This window comes from Gopherus evgoodei, chromosome 8 (assembly GCF_007399415.2).
Source record: "Gopherus evgoodei ecotype Sinaloan lineage chromosome 8, rGopEvg1_v1.p, whole genome shotgun sequence".
Taxonomy (NCBI): domain Eukaryota; kingdom Metazoa; phylum Chordata; order Testudines; family Testudinidae; genus Gopherus; species Gopherus evgoodei.
The window spans coordinates 2103818-2126600 of record NC_044329.1 but is presented as its reverse complement, the minus strand read 5'-3'; the positions used below and the strand labels follow the sequence as shown (position 1 = coordinate 2126600).

At 47.3% G+C, this 22783-nt stretch overlaps 1 protein-coding gene across 1 annotated transcript in view; it reads right to left on the bottom strand.

The window, feature by feature from the left end:
- Positions 1-22783, bottom strand: part of LOC115656112 (ovoinhibitor-like) — a 44106-nt gene continuing 21323 nt past the window's right edge. Inside the window, exons 10-17 of the mRNA XM_030572416.1 lie at positions 21973-22093; positions 16634-16656; positions 14101-14171; positions 13552-13597; positions 11853-11980; positions 11662-11707; positions 788-903; positions 1-94 (exon numbers count right to left, since the gene is read on the bottom strand). Coding sequence (XP_030428276.1) covers positions 49-94; positions 788-903; positions 11662-11707; positions 11853-11980; positions 13552-13597; positions 14101-14171; positions 16634-16656; positions 21973-22093 — 597 coding nt within the window. The 3' untranslated portion in view covers positions 1-48. The remainder of the gene's footprint in view (positions 95-787; positions 904-11661; positions 11708-11852; positions 11981-13551; positions 13598-14100; positions 14172-16633; positions 16657-21972; positions 22094-22783) is intronic.

Below are 22783 nucleotides of genomic sequence, written 5' to 3'. Positions count from 1 at the left end.
GCAGGGATCTGCAGCAGTTGGTGGAGAGTGAAAACAGAAGGGCAGCTTTCAACACTTTCCAAGACGCTCCAAACGAATACTTCCCAGACTTTTCCTATAAAAGGAGCAAAACAGACTCAGGCGCTGCTGGAGATAAGAGATGTTTAACTCAGTGCCACAGACACAGGCTAGGACCTGGCACCTGGGAACAGCCCAGCTTGTCTGTCTCAGACACTAGCCAATTCCTGATGTGTCAGAGGAAGGTTCAAGCCCCCTTTTAACTTCTTGCCCGAGGCAGAGCGGTCTGGAGAGGAGGGGGCTCTGGCTTTTCCTATAGGGTTTTAGACCTTGTTTCACAAAGACAGTCAGTCTGAACCCATTCAAACTTTGAATTAACATTTTTGCTGTGGGACAGGTGGCTCCAACAGCCCTGGAAACCCTGTAGACCCCTCTCCTGATGTTCTCAGAGATGCCGTTCACCCCTTGCGGAGGTGTGGCAGAAGATGCTGGGCACCAAGGCAGTTCACAAAAGAAGGCTCAGAAGGGACTGAACGGGGGGCACAGGCTGTGTGCCAAATCCCTGCATGCCTGGATTTCATTCAGGGAGCAGAAACTGCTTCCAGTGAATTTTGATTCCTCCAAGTCTGCTCTGGGTGAAGCACTTCACTGAGAAAACCTCTCACTGGGCCAGAATTATAGACTGGTCCATACAAGCAGAAGCAAAATGGAGAGAGGGCCTCCCTCATGGGAAGAAAATCAGGAAGTCAGAGCAGCTCTACTCATTTTAGTGACTGTTGCTTCCACTTACTTGACGGCCTTGCAGAAGGAACATTTGTTGCCGTATGTCATGCCATCAGTGCCACAGTGGGGGTTGGACTCCCTTGTGCAGTACACGCTGTCATCCATGAACTCCTTGCAGTCAACCTGCAAAAGTAATGATAAAACCCATTAAAACTCCCTCCCCCTTCGTTTTCTTCCGTGGCTCTGATAATCAATTGACTCACTTACTCTAGTCTTTCTACTGAGAGGAGTTAAAACAGCAGCAAGGGCGCTGTCCGCTCCCTGGAAAGAGAGATCCTTCCACGACCAAAAGATGTGGCATCAGAAGGAGCATCTCTGCAGGGCTGTAACCACCTACTTATGCAGAAGAAATTCTGGTTTCCCAAACAGGTTGGCCCCATCAAGTCGGAAGCAAATAGATATCAACACTCTTAAAACCAATCAGCCTCCAGTGTGGCTAGCTCCCTGCGAATCAGAGCCAGACTGGCCCAGGTGAGTGCGCCGACCTTTCCGAGGCATTCAGAAACTGGGTGAACAAGCTCAAGTCATGCAGCTTCCATTTATTAGGAAAGGTTAAGACCGAAATCGGTATAACATAACTCTCGGTACCTTCCCACCGGATGGACAAGCGAATTAGAGTTTGTGAATGTCTCCAACATGACAGTGAGTCAATTGGATTCTAATCACATTGTACAGCTGGTCTGGCTTTGGTCACGTTCCGGTATTTGACTCTGCTCTTGGGCCATAAATAGCTGTTGTAGTACCTCTCAGCAGTGTCGCTCTCCTGGGAGAAGACTGGGCAGTGGGGCTAGAGTGAAAAGGAGCAGCGTGACTGCTCAGGAGTACATTCTGCTGACACTGTGGTGTGCTGAGCCTGCTCAGGTCTCATCACATGGACAGGCCATCTTGCGGGCCTGCCTGTGTCCCCCAGCCCAGCTATATAATTGCATCCCATACACAAGGCTACATTGCCATGAGCGCTGGGGGATCCTGGAAGCACCCATCGGTTCCCTCTTTTTTTTAGGTTTTCCAAGGGCTGAGCTTTTCCTTACAAAGCCATGTCTCCGGAACTGGGAGAAAGTGCAAAGTCAGAAGCAGAAACAGTTGCACTAACCTGGCTCCTGTCTTTACTGGCCACATCTGAAACAAAAACACAGAGAGACAAGATTTTACAAAGCCACCAAGTATCTGAGAGAAGCTGAGTTAATTTACAAAAATCTTGAAATTACAGTATTTTTCTTAATATGATCTCCTGCAGTACAGACTGCGTGTGGGGGGAGGGGAGAGTTAGTCAGTCAGTGATTGGAATTGTTGTACAGTATTTTGTTAATTGACCAAAAATATTAAGTGACTTATTATAACCACTCAGCTGTTGCATTGCATCATGGGTACATTCAGCAAACTCCTTGGGGTGCTAGCTAACCCCTGTGGCAAGACAATGATTGCAGCAGCACTCAGCAGGCAAAGGTTAAAAGGGAAATTAAAAAATATATTTGAAGCTCTGTGAGCATTTTAGGTGGCAGTAAGTCTGAATGACTGAAGATGGCTGGTGCTGTCTGTGGCTTCTGAGTGCCTGGAGCGGAGACAAGGTTCCTTGTAGGGGGATGGAAAATTAGCCAGTCCAGGTGGTCAGCTTTAGACTCCTGGTCAGTCCTGTAGCCAGCAGTTCATCCCATGGCTGCTTCATCCGGGTCAGGACACAGGGAAACCCTGTGCAGGGATACTGAGCAGGACTCGCTGTGCTTAGATTCTCCCTGAGCCAGCCAGGAGGAACCATAGCAGCTGTCTGTTTCCATCAGCCTCAACAAACAATCAATCCCCTTTCTGTTTCCTCAGCCCCAGACAGCCTGCAGTCAAACTCTAGACCTGAATCCTTATTTTCAGCTGGGGGACATTGCAATGGGTTTAAGGAGGAACCTCCCAGCTGGGGGGTAGGTTAATGTAGGATCTTGGGGGCCCAGGTCACGTACTTGGTGCTTGAACCTGCATAAAAGAAGGGCTTGGACTCAGGGAGGCTCCAGTTTTGCCTCCCACGAGACAGGGCCACCATCGCCTCTCACTGCTGCTTCCCCACTGTTGCCAGGTTAGCGATTTTGTTGTTAGCTCTGGTGACTTTTGGGCCTGCTTGAGCGTCTTCCAGCTTTGCTGCGACACGTCATGAAACTGCTGCTTGTAATGAAATTGGGCGACTTTGGCTGGATCTTGTGACAGAATCGTTATGTCAGCAACACTGGGGAAGGCAGGGCTGAGGAGGTGAGAGCTGGGGGGGCAGGGAGGGGTGCCTGGGGGAGCAGGGACGATGCCAAGAGGGGCTGGAGTAGGTGAGGAGGGCACAGGAGAGAGCAAGGGGGTGTTGGGTAGGGAGAGGGCAGAGGGCATTTTGGTTGTTGGGGGGGCAGGTGGGTCTGTGATTGGTGGGGAGAGGGACTCATGGTCAGTTAGAGGAGGGGGAATGGAGGGTGCCTGGAGAGAGGGCAGGTGGGCTCTGTAAGGGGCATCTGGAGGGTCCCCATTCCCTCTGGAGGGAAGGTAGCCCCAGGCTGCTCCCGGCTGCCGGCCCCGGAGAACTCAGCTGCGGGATGCTTCTTTGGGGCGGACGATGCAGTGTAGGCTCACCCCGCCCCCTCGGGGTTTCTGTACCCAGAGGAGCAGGTCCCCGTGGAAGGGGCTCAGCCTGGCTGGAAGGTGCCCGGTGTGAGCAGGAGATACGGCTGCTCTCTGCTCCGGAAGGAGGGATGGCACTGAGCCCAGATCTGGACTCTGGGGGGTTCTCCTGTCCCCAGGAAGACCCCCCCAACCCCTAGACCCAGCTCTCCACTACAGACGGAGAGACAGCGGCTTGGCAATCAGAAGTACCAGAACACTATTGTGCTGGCATGACACGGCACTGCCCTAACACCCCTCCTCCCCTGGCTGCCAAGGACTCAGCATCTCATGACACCCATGCTTGGCACAGGCAGCTTGGCTGGAGCCTCAGACATCCAGCCAGTCACTCCTGGCTTCCAGGAGCCACTGGTGCCCCTGTTCTGCAGGTACCAGCCAGGCAGCCATACTACCTCCCCTCCCCACCCAACTGCCCCCTAAATATCCATCCCTGCTTCTCCACCACCCACTCAGCACTCCCTAGAAATCCTAGCCCACTCCCCTCAGAAATCTCAGTTACCCATCCACCCAATCCAACCTGCGCTAGCAATTTTTATGCCTATCTATGTTTTATCACTGCTGCTTTGGGCAGGCTGTGTGGTACTGGGGCCTGTGCTTTAAGGGCTGAGCTTCCCAGAGACAGAGACTGGGCAGGGCATGGTGACAGCCTTGTTGTCATGTTGGGCCAGCTGGACACAGAATAAAGCAGAGCTCTGGAGAGCAGCGTAAGTCCCAGCTGATCACTGAACACCACAGGCTGGGTTGACCATAAACTGCAGTTTATGTCTCTGTGCAAATCTTTTGGAAATTAGCTCAAGAAATACTTTGCATAAAATGTCACAGGTGGAGAGTGACGAGACTCATCAGTGGTGCCCTTAGATGCCTGTTTGGCTTGTATAAGAGCACAGGGCCTTCTGGTGTCCTCCTCCTCTGGATCTAGTAGATCTCTGCCCTGATTAAGTTTCACTTTGAGCTGGGTGAATAAGCCATGATCAATCCCTTATTCCATGCCTTTCCCCTCTCTTTGTCCATGCACAGCCTATATTAGCAGAAATTCGTGTTGCATTATTTGCTCAGTTTCAATTTTATCTCACCCCTGATATCCAGTAATCAAGGCTCCCTAGGGCTAGAAATGTTAGCCAGGGCTATGTACAAGCGGCAGGAAGAGTTACTCACCAGAGAAGAAGAAGAAAAGAGACAGGCCAAGTAGCACAAAGAAACCTGTTGTCTTCATGGCTGTTTAATGCAAGGCCAGCAGGCTGCTCAGTAAATGCTCTCTCAGCAATAAACCCACAGAGAGTGCTTATGTACCTGCCTCTCCATCTCTTTATATATACACGGGCACTTTCACATTCCTCACTTGCATTATGAAAACTTTCTCCCTCTCGTTTCTCAAGGTTTCTCAAGTAATCATTGGCCCTAGGAACCAGCTGCCATTTATGAGGCTCCATTCCAGGCGTTAGGAATGTTGCCCTATCCACATCAAACCCTGAGAACAGGGTTAAGTATGCAAGTCACAGGCTACGGCTTGTAAATGGCTCCACCAATGGTAATCTCCCTTTCTCCAATAATCACAGGATTCTCACAAGGGAGAACTTTCAAAGCAGTGACTCAGAAGGGAGGCTGGTAATTGTCCTGCTATGGGGGCCCTTCCTGAGTACCCGCAGTGGGGTTTTGCAGAGCAGCATGCTGGCTCTTCAGGGACATGTAGGAAGTGACTCACACCAGGAGAATGGAGTGGGTGTGAAACCAGTTATTTGGTGCACCCTTTCTATTTTGGAAGTCAAGACTACATTTGTTCAGCTGGGGTGGAGAGAGGCAGCGTAAAGTGACATGATGCTCCTCCTTCAGCTATTTAAACTAGAGCTATACTTTGTTTTTCAGTTGTTCTAAAACATGAGAGCACATCCTGGCCCAGTCCTACCTTAAGTGTCAGCATGAAGGCACCTGCTGGAGAATCAGATGAGCTGGGCACTTACTCTCCGTGTAACCTGGGACCCAGCACAGACATTCAGTTTGCCCATCTGTCCAAAGGGGATAAAAAGTCTTTTGAGACAAGAAATGTTATGTATCGATTTCATTTGCCCGTCTCAGACAGACAGTTTTATTGAAGACAATGGGGCTTCTTGCGTAAGGACATAGCAGAGTGAGATCTAGTCTTGGTTCCTGGCACCTGTATTGTCACATGGTGCCTTTGGATACAAGCGGTTAGAAGAATCACATTAGCAAGGAAGAGCTATTGTCAGGTCACTTCAACCAAGAATGGGAAGTGGTTCATGCAGTGCCACCATTGCTAACAGCTCTGAAAGCCCTCCAAGAATTACAATGACGGGGAAAGGATTTCACAGTGTATAAACCTGCCACTGAAATCAGAGGTGGGCTGGATCCAAACCTCAGATGCCAGCACTCCTAAAATAAGGGCAGAGTATTTACCATAGAGTAAGTCACAGTTAAATATGTCACATGTAAACTGCTAAGCCACCTTTGAACTACCAGGTAATGGTGTTGTACACTGACAAATAATATTGGCGCTAAGTCGTTAGTATAACTATCTGCGTGAGGATAAAAGGTTTTTTTTGTTTCCTTAGCACCAGTCAGGTCTTCTTACAATAAAGCAGAGAGCTGCTCAAACATAGGTCAGTCCATGATCCCGCCCAATGGGATTTGGGGGTAGAAGCTGGAGTGAAGAGTGCCTCATAACACAAACATTCCCTAAAAAAATCCAAGACAGGTTTGAAATGCATCTGGTTTCGGTGCAGATTAAAAAAAACTGGGTTGGTTAAGTCTTTTGAAATGTAATTATTACTCCTCTGCCAGTGCAGATGCCTCTTAAACATTTGGAGAGACGCTGGACAGTGGCAGAGGAAGCTTTACCAAAGCCTATAAAAATGTCATCAAAGTGGAGCTGGCTAGGACTGGTAAATTACCCTAGTGTCAATCACACGTGATGTTTGTTGAGTGTGTTGTGATAATGTCTATGAAACAAGACATTACATGAGGACAATAGGAGGTAAACAAGGGGAATATTTGCATTAAGACACTCGCATACTTGAGGAAAACTACAGCAGCCATGTGTTCTGTCCTTCTAGGTCACCCATCACCATGGCATCTGAGCAGCTCAGTTCCTTACAACATACCCGGGTCAGCGTTTATCCTATAATGGAGCATGCCTGGATTGAGCAGAACATTAAGAAATGTGCCCTAGGGAACAATCCTGCATGGGCTGAGTGGAGGACTAGACTAAGGACCAACCAAGTCTTGCCAGCTGAATGATGTTTTTTTTCACCTTTCCCAGCAGCATCTGGAACTGGCCACTGGCTGCTTTGCTCTGGGGTAAATATTCCAAACTCCCTAACTTGTTTGGGAGCTTCTGACCTGAGAGGGAAGGTTTGACGATTGAGGGCCAGACTCTCAGCGGGGGAAATGGGTGTAGCCCCACTGAAGTATGTCTGGCCCTGAGTTCTTACCACGCTGTAGGCAAGTCCCTACAGAGTCAGCCAGTCACATGGACGATGGTAGCACAGGTCTCTGAACTGCCTTGTGGTGGCACAGCCGTGTAACCTGCACAGACTAGCTGGGAGCCCGTGCACCACCGCTCTGCTGACTCACGCACTGCTCTTCCCTGAGCCTCTCGCAGGCTGCATGGGGCCACGGGCAAACATTGAACTGGATGCCTGCCTCCCTCAAAACCTGTGACACAGCAGAGTCAGTGGGGGCACCCCCAGAGTGGCAGGTTTGCGATTCAGATTCACAGATCCAACATGATTCACAGTTGGAGAGAGGTCCCTGCCATGCTCCTGTCTCCACTCTTCCCCAAGGAAGCTACACCCCTGTTAGCCGATCAGGAGCCATGGTAACCCACAGCCCACCTCTCCCCTGTAGACTTGGTGATGGTGCTGCCAAGCACACGAGGCAGAGCACGGTATAGTGCTTTCCCAAGCAGCCTGCGGGATGCTGGCAGCAGAGCCCTGAGCAGACACCGATTCCTCATTTCCCCCACTGGCAATGGCTCCTTCTGTCCATTCTGACATGACAGCTCTATCTGTTCCCATCACCCGGGGTAAAGGAAGGGTATGACTGCTCCCAAAACCACATTTTATATTGCATTGAATTATTGATAAACTGGAAATATGGGGAATGCCGAGTTACTAGGCCTTCTACTGAAAATTGCGTGGTTTTAATTCTGGAAGGAGGGAGACAGCAGCCTAGCCCACGGAGAGAGGAGGTTGGACTGTTGCTATGCCAAGGAATGGAGTAAGCAAGGCCAGGAAGGGGGATTGGAAGTCCCAGATTGGCCTCTCCAGGGCATGCATCCGCTGCACAGCAAGTGAGCGGAAGGTGGAGAAAGGAAAGAGAGGTGAGAAGGCATCAGACCAGGCAGGATGTTGTTGTGATGGGTTGAATCACATAAACCCCCTCGGGAACTGCCAAATGCTGGGCCAAGATTACTTCTGCCCCTGCTTTCCCAGCCAGTTCGGGACCCCAGCACCCTGTCGTGCTGAGCCAGACACTCCCTTCTGCTCCAGCACAGACCCAGGGTCTGAACCACGTGCCCCAACGCTGCAGGCTTAACTGAAAGCAGTTTACAGAAGCGTTCCTGTCTTTAACACTCAGATGTCCAACTCCCAATGGGGTCTAAACCCAAATAAATCTGGTTTACCCTGTATAAAGCTTATACAGGGTAAACTCATAAATTGTTTGCCTTCTATAACAGTGATAGAGAGCTATACACAGCTGTTTGCTCCCCCAGGTATTAATACATACTCTAAGTTAATTAATACATAAAAAGTGATTTTATAAAATACAGAAAGTAGGATTTAAGTGGTTCCAAGTAGTAACAGACAGAATAAAGTGAGTTACCAAGCAAAATAAAATAAAACATGCAAATCTAAGCCTAATACAGTAACAAAACTGAGTACAGATAAAATCTCACCCTGAAAGATGTTTCAATAAGTCTCTTTCACAGACTGGATGCCTTCCTAATCTGGGCACAATCCTTTCCCCTGGTACAGCCCTTGTTGCAGCTCAGGTGGTAGCTAGGGGATGCCTCATGATGGCTGCCCCCTTTGTTCTGTTCCACCTACTTGTATATCTTTTGCATAACGCGGGAATTCTTTGTCCCTCTCTGGGTTCCACCCCTCCTTCTCAATGGAAAGACACCAGGTTAAAGATGGATTCCAGTTCAGGTGACATGATCATATGTCACTGTAAGACTTCATTACCCACTTGCCAGCACACACGTATACAGGAAGACTTACAGGTAAACACAGCCATCTGCAGACAATTGTCTTGGTTGATGGGAATCATTAAGATTCCAAACCACCATTAATGGCCCACCCTTTGCATAATTACAATAGGCCCTCAGAGTTACATTTCATATTTCTCGTTTCAGATACAAGTGATACATTTATACAAATAGGATGACCACACTCAGTAGATTATAAGCTTTGTAATAATACCCTACAAGAGATCTTTTGCATGAAGCGTATTCCAGTTACGTTAGCATATTTTCATAAAATCATATAGAATGTCACATTTGTTACCTCCTGGGGGATGGGGGAGGGGGTTCTTTGCTTTGCATGCTCTTTAGCCGACTTGAGCGCACAGAGATGGCAGGTTGATACGTGTCACTCTCACTCATGCAGGTCAAAATTCATGCCACTGCCTCTGTCACACACGCTCACCGACAGATGTTTTCATTGTTTTCACACTCCCAGTTGGGCAAAATGGTACAAGGTACACACGACTCACAGCCGCATCCTGGAGTGCCACTGTAAGACACAGGCATCGGTTCAGCAAAAAGCCCGACATCTACGGGCTACAGTTAACCCCCACAAGCCAGGGGCGGGGAGGAGAAACTACAGTTTTAGAAACAGTTTATATCACAGGTGCCAACTTTACAATGTGCCGGGGGGTGCTTGATCCCTGGCTCTGCTCGAGGCCCTGGCCCCACTCCACCCCCTCTTCCAAGGCCCCATCCCCACCCCCCTCTTCCCATCCAATTCCACCCCTTCCCCCGAGCATGCTGCATCCTTGCTTCTCCCCATTCCCCCCAAGAGCCTCCTGCACAACTTGAAACAGCTGATTGCAACAGGTGGGAGGCACTGGGAAGGTGTAGCATCCACCATTTTCCCCCCTGTGGGTGCTCCAGCCCCGGAGCACCAACACTGTCTGTGCCTATGATTTATATCAGTGGTTCTCAAACATTTGTACTGGTGACCCCTTTCACACAGCGAGCCTCTGAGTGCGACTCCCTCCCGTCCCCCGCTTAGACATTAAAAACACTTTTTAATATATTGAACACTAGAACAAATGCTGGAGGCGACGTGGGGTTTGGGGGTGGAGGCTGACAGCTCGGGACCCCCAGTTTGAGAACCCCTGGTTTACATCAAAGCGGAAGGCGAGTTGCTGTATGAACTCTGGTAAGAGGCCACCTAGTGCATGTTCCTGCCGTTACACTTTCTGTTCTCATGCAGACAGACTGGGATTCCAAGCCCCGAAGAGACCAGCGTCTCATCTAGTCTGATCTCCTGCACATCTCAGGCCACAGAACCTCACCCACCCACTCCTGTCATAGCCCCTAACCTCCGGCTGAGTTACTGGCATCCTCCCTTGCATCCCATTCCCCTTCCTCCCCACCCCCAGGTGTTAGTTTTACTAATCATGTTTATTACAGTCATACGGTACCTAAGGGCCAGGACCCTGGAGGCCATAACACCTGGCCCAAAGAACAAACTGAGGCAAAGAATGCTGCTGAGTTTACTTTATTGATCCAGCCAACAGAGAGACCAAGAAGCCCTGTGAGCTGCCAGAGCCTGGGGTGAAGGGAGAACGTATTTCATTGCAGGGCTCTGCTAGCAGAAAGTGCAAGCAAAAGGGCCACTCTCAGCTCGGCACCACTGGGGATTCGGCATTCTCCATACTGCTTGAGGTGACGTTTTCTGTTACTTATTCTGGAGAGACGAGAGAGAGATTGATTAGCAAGGAGTAGCCATGGAGGAATAGCCTCCCCATTACTCTGCTAACCAGCTAAAATACAGAGCACTTCTCTGATGCTTGGTCCCTTTTCCTTGCTGCTTGTGACAGTCATTTCATGCCAGCCAGTGTGAGGGGTTTGGAAAGGGACTGATAACTTGTCAATGCTTCTTCTACAAACCCAGTTTAAACCTCAACAGGTGAGGGGCCCAGGAGGACCGTGCGTCAGTAACTGGGGACCTGGACTGAATTCTAATGGAAGCAGAAGAGAAATGAGACTCATCTGGGCTAAGCAGCTGCAGTGTTTGTCTCAGCTAGGGGGTTATGTAGAATGCAGGTGGACCTGAAGAGAGAGAACCAGGTTTCAAGAGGATGCTAGATTTGTGAGGGATGATTGGGGTGCTCTGGAATGCAAGCAGAGTTGGGGGGATGCAGGACAAACATCAGCATGCTGTAATGCCCAAACAAACAAAAGGAAGTCTTTCTTCACACAACACGCAGTCAACCTGTGGAACTCCTTGCCAGAGGATATTGTGAAGGTTAAGACAATAACGGGGTTCAGAAAGGAACTAGATAATTTCATGGAGGACAGGTCATAGAATCATAGAATATCAGGGTTGGAAGGGACCTCAGGAGGTCATCTAGCTCAACCCCTTGCTCAAAGCAGGACCAATCCCCAACTAAATCATCCCAGCCAGGGCTTTGTCAAGCAAAGATGGGGAAAGTGGAGAAGAGAAACAAACTGACTCCTTACATAAATAGCTACTTTCCCCAGCTGCCCCTAAGCCTGACCATCGTCCCTGGGCCAGTTCATGGTTGGGGTTGGTATGCAGCAGAAGAAGGTTTTGAGAAAGGAGGAAGAGACCTTGCAAATCAGACTGGGGAGGACCAAGGAATTATTGCTCATTGCTAATCAATGCCTCTGATAATAACTGACTCGCCAGCTTTCTTTGTGCAGGAGGGGGTGAGACAACATCTGCGGCAAAGCCCATTTTCCCAGTTGGAGGATCAGCCGATACCAGCCAATCCCAGTGTTTGTGGGTTTGGAGTTTTTGTCTGCACACGGAAGGGTGTGTTAGAGTCCCAGGGGTTACCCCGTAACATTCTACAGCTCTGGGCTACTCTTAACGTGTGTCTCCTATCATATTCCCAGCCTTGTAGCCCAGCTGTGATGGAAGCAATATCAACACATCACAGCTATTTTCCTTCAGGTGGCCAGGCTGATGCACGAATTTAATTTATGCCATCTATAAACAGTGAATAAGGCTGATGTCTGGCCTTTACCTGGGGACATTCTTCATCATTGTTCTGGTCAATGTCTGCTCCATTCCTTCAGAAAGAGAGCAAGGTTAGAGTGGCTGAACACTGGGCTGCCTGTCAGGAATTCGATCACCTCGGCACACTCTGGGAACCAGCATGATTATCTAAATGTCCACACATCACTTTAATGGCCCAGAAGCTCTTGTGGCACTTACGCGACAGCAGAGCAAAAAGCACACTTGTTGCCATAGGTAACGCCGTTAGTGCCACAGATCGGGCTGTACTCCAGGGTGCAGGCAGCTTCCTGACCTGTGGGTGTTTTCACGTAGCCAGTGCAGTCAACCTGCAACAGTCACAAGGCAACATTTTCAACCTATACCAGGGGTTCTCAAACTCAGGGGGTTGCGAGGTTATTACCTGGGGGGTCACGAGCTGTCACCCTCCACCCCAAACCCCGCTTTGCCTCCAGCATATATAATAGTGTTATAAATTAAAAATACTTTTTTATATATTTAAGGGGGGGGTCACACTCTGTCTTGCTATGTGAAAGGGGTCACAAGTACAAACGTTTGAGAACCACTGACCTATACCCTCCCTCTCCTTCTAGGGATCAGATTGTAACTGACTTGCTGTCTCTCTCCCCTGTCTGCGGGAGGAGGTACAAGTAAAGGAGAACAAGGCCAATTGGAGGAAGCAGAAAAGACTGTGTGAAAGGCAAAGCTGAAGTCAGTAGTCTTAATATCACATGCAAGATACAATCCCCAGTAATAAGGTGTACAGTTCTGGTGTGAGCAGAGTGTACCATTCAAGGCAAAAATTACTGAAACTTCAGGTTGGGATTTTTTGTTTAGAATGACATTTTGTTTCAAAGTTTATATTCTATTATATACTAGAATAAAATAGAAAATCAAACCTCAAAATTGAAACAAAATGTTTTAATTGACCTGAAACAATGTTGTGGGAGTTCTTGGAAAATTTTATTTTATGGGAAATTTCTAAATTCTTTGTTTTCATTCCAGTTTGGAACAAAAACACATTTCAAAACTACAGAATTTCCTGCAAAATGGAAATTCTTGTTGCTCCCAGTTCTGTTGCTAGTGCATTTGTAACACCGACAGACCCCAGCCATCGAACCTGGGGGGGGAGGGATAGCTCAGGGGTTTGAGCATTGGCCTACTAAACCCAGGGTTGTGAGTTCAATCCCTGAGGGGGCCATTAAGGGAACTGGGGTAAAAATCTGGGGATGGTCCTGCTTGGAGCAGGGGGTTGGACTAGATGACCTCCTGAGGTCCCTTCTAACCCTAATAGTCTATGATTCTATAAGAACATAAGAATGGCCCTACTGGGTCAGACCAAAGGTTCATCTAGCCCAGTATCCTGTCTTCTGACAGTGGCCAATGTCAGGTGTCCCAGAGGGAATGAACAGAACAGGGAATCATCAAGCAATCCATTCCCAGCTTCTGGCAAACAGAGGCTAGGGACACTATTCCTGGCTAATAGCCATTGATGGACCTATCCTCCAGGAATTTATCTAGTTCTTTTTTGAACCTTGTTATGGTCTTGGCCTTCACAACATCCTCTGGCAAGGAGTTCCACAGGTTGACTGTGCATTGTGTGAAGAAATACTTCCTTTTGTTTGTTTTAAACCTGCTGCCTATTAATTTAACCTGGGACCTTTGGAGCTAAATGCATGAGCCTCTACTGCATGAAATAAAAGCCACATGCCCCTTAACTAAGGCTGTAGCAGACTCATTAACCTCTAAGTGGGTCTTGTTGCCACTAGAGGGGACAGTACACCACACCCAGGAGGTGTGTGGGTTACACATTCATACTGACTCTATCATGAGGACAAGCCATTGCTAATGTATCAGGAAGTAGATTATAACAACGAACAGAGCAGATATTTGGCTATACCTGAACACATCTTCCATCATGCTTTTTGACAATGTTGTTGCCACGACTTGAGAGAGAAAGAGAAAAGAGTGTGTGTGAGAGAGGTTAGTTTGTGAGCACTTTACAGAAATCTGACTCATTACACTCACTCTTCAGTTCTACGATGCTGACACAATTAACCAAACTCCTTTAAATCAGATAGCTCCCAAGTGATCTCTGGTTGGAACCCCCGATCAGTGAGTCACAGAATCACATCAAGCCATCTCGTCCATCCCCATCCCAGTGGTGCTTATAGAATCATAGCCATCAGGGTTGGAAGGGACCTCAGGAGGTCATCTAGTCCAACCCCCTGCTCAGAGCAGGACCAACCCCAACTAAATCATCCCAGCCAGGGCTTTGTCAAATCGGGCCTTAAAAACCTCTAGGGATGGAGATTCCACCACCTTCCTAGGGAACCCATTCCAGTGCTTCACCACCGTCCTAGTGAAATAGTGTTTCCTAATATCCTATGGGCTTTTCTGTGCAGCTTTGCTGCTTTTGTTAATCAGAAGAAGTTACTTAAGAACTTACAAGATTTCTCTGCAGAACAAACACTCATTGGAGTATGTGACGCCATCACTGCCACATCCTGGGACAAGGAACTAGTCTTTTGGGAAGCACTTTGTAGAGACTGCAAAGAGGCTGCAAAAGCAACAATGTCATTTGGGTGTGTCCTTTTACTACAACATTACACCTGATAGCTCTGTGCTTTTCTATGTATCCATTTTGCATTGTGGTCCTCCCCCATCTCTTTGCATGGGCCTCCCCCTTGTAGTTCCTTTAACAGAGACTTATAGGACATACGAGAATGTTTCCCCCCATCCTGAACGGGATGGGAAGGGGTAATAATTGTCCTAGGTTCCTCTAGATCTCCTGCTATGGAGGGGAAGGAGAGGGCAGTGGATACCATGGGAGTGGTGGGGAGAGGGGGATTCTCACAGCCCTTTCCAAGCTATCTTCATTGTGATCCAGCTGCCCTATCAGAACAATGTCCAGACCTGAAGAAGGGCTCTGTGAAGCTTGAAAGCTTGTTCCTCTCAGCCCATCCCCTCTTTTCACTTCCTCTCCCTGGGAGGGATCCCGCATTGTAATTTTGCCAGTAAAGGAAACAGAACACCAGACTGGTTCAGCAAAAAGAATGAGGCTTATGCCCAAATAAATTTGTTAGTCTCTAAGATGCCCCAAGGACTCCTCATTCTTTTTGCTGATAAAGACTAACACGGCTACCACTCTGAAACTGGACTTCAGGTTATGATATTGTTTTCCAATCATAATGCTCTGACAATTGTTCTAGATTTCTCAATCTCTCCTGCTCTGGAGGGGAAGGAGATCTCACTACAGCAGGGTGAATAATGATTTTTTTTCTGGTTCGTTGGTCATTTCAAAAAGTTATATATTAGTGAAAAGGGGAGATGAGTTGCAAGGAACAGCTTTCAAGCTTCACAGAGCTCTTATACCTGTATATAGCTTCAGTTTGGCTCAAACTCCCAAATCTTCAACATTTTTAGAAAATGGAAAAGGGAACTAAATATTTTGTTTTGATTTTAAGCATTTTAAAACATATTTGACGTTTAAAAAAATACAATTAGAGGGATATTTGAAGCAAAAAGCCATTTCAAGCTGAAAATATTTTGCTCAAAAAATGTTGGAATGAAATGTTCTGATTTTTTTCTGATTTTTTTTAAATAAAAAATTCAACAAAGCAGACACAAGGTCATTGAATGTTTGTGTCCTGAATCTGCATTTTTTAGCAAAAAATGTTTCAGTTGAAAAATTTTGCCAAGCTGCAAGTTCAGCATGTAGCATGTTCTCTGTGTTGTCTTTATGCTGACACTGGTCGCCTTCCGGCAGACAGTAAAGATTGAGCCAAAATATAGGCCAGGATTTCAGATCTCAGTTTCCTGCCATATCCTTCAAAGACATTATTGTATTAAGTTTCTGTGTTGTTGTGGGCCAGGATTGTATGTAACGTCTCTGGGGGCAGATGTGCCAGATGTAAGACCTGGGAGTTCTAAAGACTGTATGGAAAATGTGTCAGACAAGGATGGACTTTGGGGATGATAAGAGTGAAATGGATTTCCTGGGGAAGCCACAGGGAGACATTAATGCAAATTCCCCAACTCTGGTTATGCAAAAATACAGCCTTCTGAAATTATGCCCCAAGGAGAGGGTCATTGTCTGCTGATTACCTGTTACAGACAGCGAGGATCAAAGACCTGAGCTGTATAAAAAAAGGGCTGATCTGCCCAGTCTGGGTGATGGTTCTGGATCTCATATAGATGAATGCATAACCATGGGGAAAACCCAGTCATGGGTTTTGAAGGACTAAACCCTACCAGAGCCCTAAGTTAAAGCTGGGGGTGACTAAGGAACTGCCTATGCCTCCTGCAGGTTTTGGGAGAAAACCTCCTTAGGCTCTTTTGAAAATCACCACCTATAGATTTGTGTAGGTGTCTATGATGGCTATCACCCTCATGCAGCAAATATTCTCACATAGCCAAAACATTCAGGTAAAATGTATTCTGCGGTGGAAAATTAGAAACTAGAAAATGAAGAGATTTTCTTGGAATCAGTCACTTTTATTCACTGAACTCCTTTAATTACATTCAGATGGCTGAAATTTTGTGTAGCTTTTAAAACAAAATGTAAGGAATACTTGATCACATGTGCCACTATTATGGAATTGTATTTGAACTGAAAAGCACATGGAGTATATTATATTAACAAGGCACCTTGACAAATGCCTTATGGATGAAATTGACCCCTCTGCACTAGGGCTTAAGTGGGCTTTAAGGGGTACATTGGCCTTGCATTGGCCCTCCATGCTAGGGTAAATTTCACCCTATATTATTAGTAGTTATTGTGTATGTTTATCAGTTGCACCCATGTGGAAACAATGGCTCCAACTCCCAGAGATTCATTGTCTCAATTCTACGGCAAGGGTGTCATTTCACTTTTTGAGGCACCTCTATTCTTTCATTGCTCTTTAGTGTTTTTCCATATGTACCTATCTGTGATTGACCTAGGGATCAGGGGAAAATGACAAAGAAGATCTGAAACTCACCTGACCTGCCTCAGTGGCAACACCTGAAACAAAAAGCAGAGACAAAAAAGATAAAAACAAAGCAGCATCTTTGATAAACATCCATTAGGAAACATTAATCCTAAACAACCAAATACACTATCTTAACCCTGGAAACCAACTGTTCTTTGCTGTATTGATGGCCACAGATAATATTACATCTTCTCTGAGCAAACATCAGATAATGTTCATGGCTGGAATTTTTTGAGTTTTTTAAATAAAAACAGAGTTTTTAGTTGCTTCTTAATGATGAAATTCAATGTGAACTTCGCCGCTGTGACTCAGGAGTCCTGGTAACATCCTATAGGTTCAAGTAGGACTGAGGTGGTATAGAGATCTTGTAGGAGCTCTCTGCACAGGAATGAATTTCATCGAAGGAGAAATCCCATGCCAACCCCACTGTCTTGGAACTTTTCCCAGCACAAACCACTAGCTCAGGGATACCTCTTCAAGGATGTGCATATATCACTGACTTCATCCATACATAGGCTTGGCTTCAAGAGGGCTAGAGATATCTGCCCAAGGGCGTTACATAGCCTACAACAAAATTAACTCACCGGAAAAATAGCTGAAAAGCGCCAGACCGAGCAGCCCAAAGACACCTCTTATCTTCATGGTGGAGGTGATGGTTGCGTGAGAGTCAAGTCTGTAGGTGCTCTGCCGAGAAGATGATGTTTCTCAGACTCCACTGCCAGCGCTCACTGTATATATAATGTGCGGGTGTCCCCAACCTTGACTCTGACATCATCACCCTAAAGTCATTGTTTGCTCTGGAAGCTGGCGGATTTGTATTGAGGCTTGTACTGAGCTGTAAAGAATATTTTCTTATCAGCGAGATGCCCAGGAGAATGCAATAAGCATACAGGTGGCACCCAGCTTGTTAACAAAGGTGCTTGCTGTACAGTCAGCCCTTTGCTTTTTCTGGACAATGAGCACATTGTGTGTGCAGTGGAAGCTATGAAATTGCAGGGAGGAACCTGGTAATGTGGATGGGCCTAGCCGTTAAGTTGTTACATTCACTGGTATTCAGATTGCATACTGCATTATGTATGTTGTAAGATATTCCAGGGTGCAGCAGCTTTTGAATCAGTTGTTTGGGGTGACAAATATAGGGTTTACATGGGACTTTAAAGAGGCCTGAAGCTGGACCTCTGCAGATTACCCACGCATTCTACAGACACTTAGGGAGGTTTGGGGACTTGCCATACTGTCCTTCCGCATCCTCTCCAGGGTTTTCGTGCAGTGCTAGTTTCTCACTGACAGATGGTCAGATAGGACCTCAGCTGGAAGTCTGGGTTTGAAAACAATGCGTACAGTTTAACATATGTTTGGTGGGGTGAATTCTGTGCCAAAGAATATGCAATTTTCTAATAATCAGAGGAGTGAAATTCTGAAACAGCCTTCCAAGGGGAACGGTCTTGTTTCAAGACTGAATTTGAGAAGTTTATGGAGGGGATGCTTACCGAGGTTGCCTACAATGGCATAGGACACAACTTCTATTAGGAAATACAGTAGAACTCCATTTATCCAACCCTCCATTTTCTGGCTCTCTGTATTAACTGAACAATCAGGATTCCGGGTCCAGAAGTGGCCAATCTCTCTTGTGGCCACTAGATGGCGATGCAGCCTAGCGCTGTCCCATTCTCTGGATTATGCAATTTTTTGATTATCCTGTCTAGCCATGAGTCTCATTAGATTGGATAAATGGGGTTCTGCTGTATTTCCAACAGCTGGAGTTGGGACACTAGATGGGCTACTACAGAGAATTCTTTCTCAGGTGTCTGGCTAATGGGTCTCCCCCACATGCTCAGGGTTGAACTGATCACCATATCTGGGGTTGGGAAGGCATTTTTCCCCACATCAGATTGGCAGGGAACCTGGGAGGTTTTGCCTTCCTTTGCACTGTGGGGCACAAGTTACTTACTGGTTTGAGCTAGATTTTCTGTAACATCAGGTCCTTAAATGACGATTTGAGGATGTCAATAAATCAGCCAGAGGTTGTGGACCCACTGCAGGCGTGGGTGGGTGAGATTCTGTGGCCTGCGATGTGTGGGAGCTCAGACTAGATGATTATGATGGTCTCATCCAGCCTTGAAGTCTATGAGTCAAGTATAAGCTTCCTTAAAGTGCTAATGATGAGGGTAGGGCTCTTGCAACAGAATAAGCCATAATTAAATGTCACATGTACTGCCATGAAGACTGAAAAGCAAATATAGAAACAGCATACAAGAGATCCTTTGTACTAAGGAGGTCATGTAGGCAAACGAGAGACAATACAGCCTATTTCGTCTTTAGAGACTACATCCCACCTGCAAATGGGTAGAGAGTGAATTAAAGGGACCCTGAGGTTTTAAACAGAAAATCGGAAACATCTTTCTTATTATCCTGGGAGATGCTGCTGACGCTTGACCTAGGTGGGCAGGTTATCATTGCTGGTCACTGCGGGTGTCCCATGGCAATCAGAGGGGTGACTGCGGCGTGGGTAGCATACCCACAGGAGTCTATCCCGTTGCTAATAATGACAGTGTAGGTGGGGCAGGACAGGCTTCAACACCTACTAGCAATGCGGGTACGTACCTAGGGTCCTGGGGGGCAGGGACAGCCCCTGCTAAAGACTGTGCCGCATTCTATCCTGCTACTTTTAGCCATGCCCAGGGGCTGCTGTAGGTATTTTGCTGCCCCAAACACAGCAGGCAGGCTGTCTTCTGTGGCTTGCCTGTGGGAGGTCCCCGGTCCCGCGGATTCGGCGGCAGCCTGCAGGAGGTCTGCCAAAGCCACGGGACCAGCGGACCCTCTGCAGGCATGCTGCCGAAGGCAACCTGCTTGCTGCCCTCGCGGTGACCGGCAGAGCACCCCCTGTGGCTTGCCGCCCCAGGCATGCACTGGGCGTGCTGGTGCCTGGAACCGCCCCTGGCCATGCCAGCAGGGGAGTGTCAACCCGAACTGCAAATGCACCTCACTCGGCAGTGCAGACGTACCCTGAAAGGGCAGAATGAGTCTAGCTGCTGGGTAAAGACTTCAGCCTTTGACTCACTGGCTCCAGCGAGAGTTTTGCCTGAGTCAGAGTGAGGAACCTGTTCTGGGTTTGGTCCTTTTATCTGTAGTTTTGTTGGAAATATCAGTCTCTGGCATTATCTCTCCTGAGCTCGCTGGAAAGGACTTGCATTCATGAAACAGGAAGCCAAAAAATAATCACAAAGGGTTTTATGATTTTTATTTTTGAGGCTAAGACACTTCATCCAAGGCTGACTCCGGCCCAGTAAGACACCAGTGTTTCAGGGTAGGGAGTATATCGTCTTGTGATTGCATCTACCCAGACAGGCAAGCCAAGTGCGCTAGTCTGAGTGTCTAAACCATTCAGCAGCTGAGGGACAGGCATTATGCAAGTCTCTGAGAGAGCCAGGCAGCCTGTGCCAGTGGGCGGAGCCTGCAGGGTGTAGGGTAGCATAGCGTCCTGATACAACAACCCAACAGGGTGAGCTGACCACCGTTTGGGGACTAAATCCAGGCAGGAGAAATTCCCTCCACTACAGGATTTCCTGGGTGACTTTTTATGGCTTGTGCTAAGAAGAGGTCAGAGCAGACATGGACAGTGGCCCCTTCTGTCTTAAAATCAATGCGTAATGATAATAATACCTAATTCTCCTATAGGGCTGTTCATCACCCTTCAATCACACCCCAGAGAAAATGATTCCCAGATAATTAGTGGAGGTAAAAGTGAAAACATTTGCAATGACTATCATTACAATGATCTCCAGCCCTCACTCTATGGGACCATGAGTGAGTAGTTTTACAGTGACTGAGGTTCACTTTGGGATACAGTTTGGATGATGGTAAGGCGATGACCCTGGGATTTCTTGGGAAGGATTTCCTCTAATTTTAGAACCAACTGGAAAGACCTCAAAGCTGAAGAAATGTGCAGGGAGGTGAATACGCTGTGTATGTCAGCAGGTCAGCCAGGTATCATCTTTCTCCCATCTTGAGGAAAGTGAGGTACAGATTTCCTGGTCTACTCTGCCAGAATGAGTGATATCAATGTTTCCATGGACACAGAGCTGAAAGAACCATTCCAGTCTATGTTTCTGGGTCTATAACCTCAGTTGGAGAGAAAGGCACCAACGTGGACATCTGAGAAGAAAAAACATATATAGCCGTTAGGTAGCCCACACTCACTCCTGAGCACTGAGCATAAGACAGAGCCATCCTCAGAACACTTTTGATTTTTATTTAGGGGATTAGGTTTTTTTAGGGACTGAGATGGGGAAATTGTTCGTTTGAAGACTGGCTTCTTTTACGGGGAGAATGGTTGTCAATTTGCTGCTAGTATTTGAGTTCAGGTTGGACTATGTGTGATGAATTATGATGGCAAGGAAGCCTAGGATTGGAACATCCTTCTGTCTTTTCTGTGCCAAAATTGAAAGAAACAAAGGTATCTGGGCTGGTGGGTCTTGCCCACATGCTTAGGATCTATCTGAGAGCCATCTTGGGGGTTGGGAAGGAATTTTCCCTAAGGTCAGATTGGCAGAAACCCTGGTGGTGGAAGGGTATGGGGAGGGTTCAGTTTCCTCTGCAGCTTGGGACACAGGTCACTTGCAGGTTTAAACTGGTGTAAATGGCAGATTATCAGTAACTTGAAGTCTTTAAATCAAGATTTGAGGATGTCAGTAACTCAGCCGGAGGTTAGGGGTCTATTGCAGGAGTGGGTGGGCCAGGTTCGGTGGCCTGCGATGTGCAGGGGTCTGACTAGTTGATCATGATGGTCCCTTCTGGCCTTAAAATCTATCTAATTAATAAAAACTGGATTTACCCCACACGTACCCTCATGTTCTTTGTTAACATCAACTCCTTTTCTAGAAAAAGAGAGAGCTGTTAGTGAAAACCACTGATTGCTATAGGAGATCAGTTCACTTCAGTACATTGTTCAGAAACTACCAACATGTTTAATCAAAAATCCCTGTACATCCAATAGGGAAGGGATCTATCTGGTAGGGAATATTTGCTGCCAACTACCCGCTGGTACCAGCATCCCTGAGCAATTAGTATTGGCTAAGTGGTGCTCATTCCCCCCGATAAAGCTGCCTCATCTGTCTGAACTGGACATGCTGGGATGTGTAGTCTGGCTCTTTTTGGAGAGTGCACCCCGGTGAAGTGTTGTGAGGGGCTCTGCAAGGGTGTTGAGGGATGTGGGAGGATCTCAGGGGATAGTGAGAGGCTGTGATTCTAAGGAAAACTAGCCCATTATTCTCCTTCTTTGAGAAAAATGCTTCCTGCAAAATCTGTTTGCAGCTCGGCCCTGAGGAGGGAGGTGTAGATTAGCCTACAGATCTCGCATTCATGCCAGTAGGTGACACCATCCGTGTCGCAGACAAAGATAACCACTTCTGGGCATAGTAACTCGCCATCATACACAAACGGTTCTTGGTTGTACTGGATGCAGTCAAGCTGCAGAAGCAATCAAATAAAATGAGTATGGCCTTTATTGTAGGGAGTAATCGTCCTGCCCCTACATTCCTCATCTGGACTCTTCTCTCTATCATAGAGGATAAGTCACTTGGGGCCTACATCTACAATAGTTTGCTGCAGTCTGAATGGGGAGGTGGTCAGCAGGAGTCTTCTCCCGTTCTTCGGGGTTGATAGGAAAGGACAATGCAGCAATCGTCAGGCATGGGAGACTCCCTTACAACCATTCCTTGCTGTGGTCAGCATCATGTCTTCAAGATGTCCCCTCCAGATTCCTGACCAGCAATTCAGGTCGCCTGAAGGAGAGTGCGTGCTGTGAGAAGCCATCCCAGGTGTTTCACTGAGTCCAGTGCATGCTGGGAGCTGTGTCAGCGCTGTGTGAATTCTCACACAGCCAGATGTGGCTGTTAAGTTCCACAGTTATGTGTCTTGCTATTAGAGCTGGTGGAAAATGGGAAGCACTTTTGCAAAATACGTCCTTTTTTAGCATTCTTCTTTTGTATGGCAATACTGGAACAGGAAAAGCAACAGTGTGACTACAGTTGCCTCTTAAGGTCTCTTGTCTAGTCCATAGCATGTGAATGGCTGTGACATCTCCAGGATGAGCATGGAGTGGGCATTCATCTGTGTTGTGTCCAGCAGTTAGCACTACGTCATAGTCGCAGTTTGTTG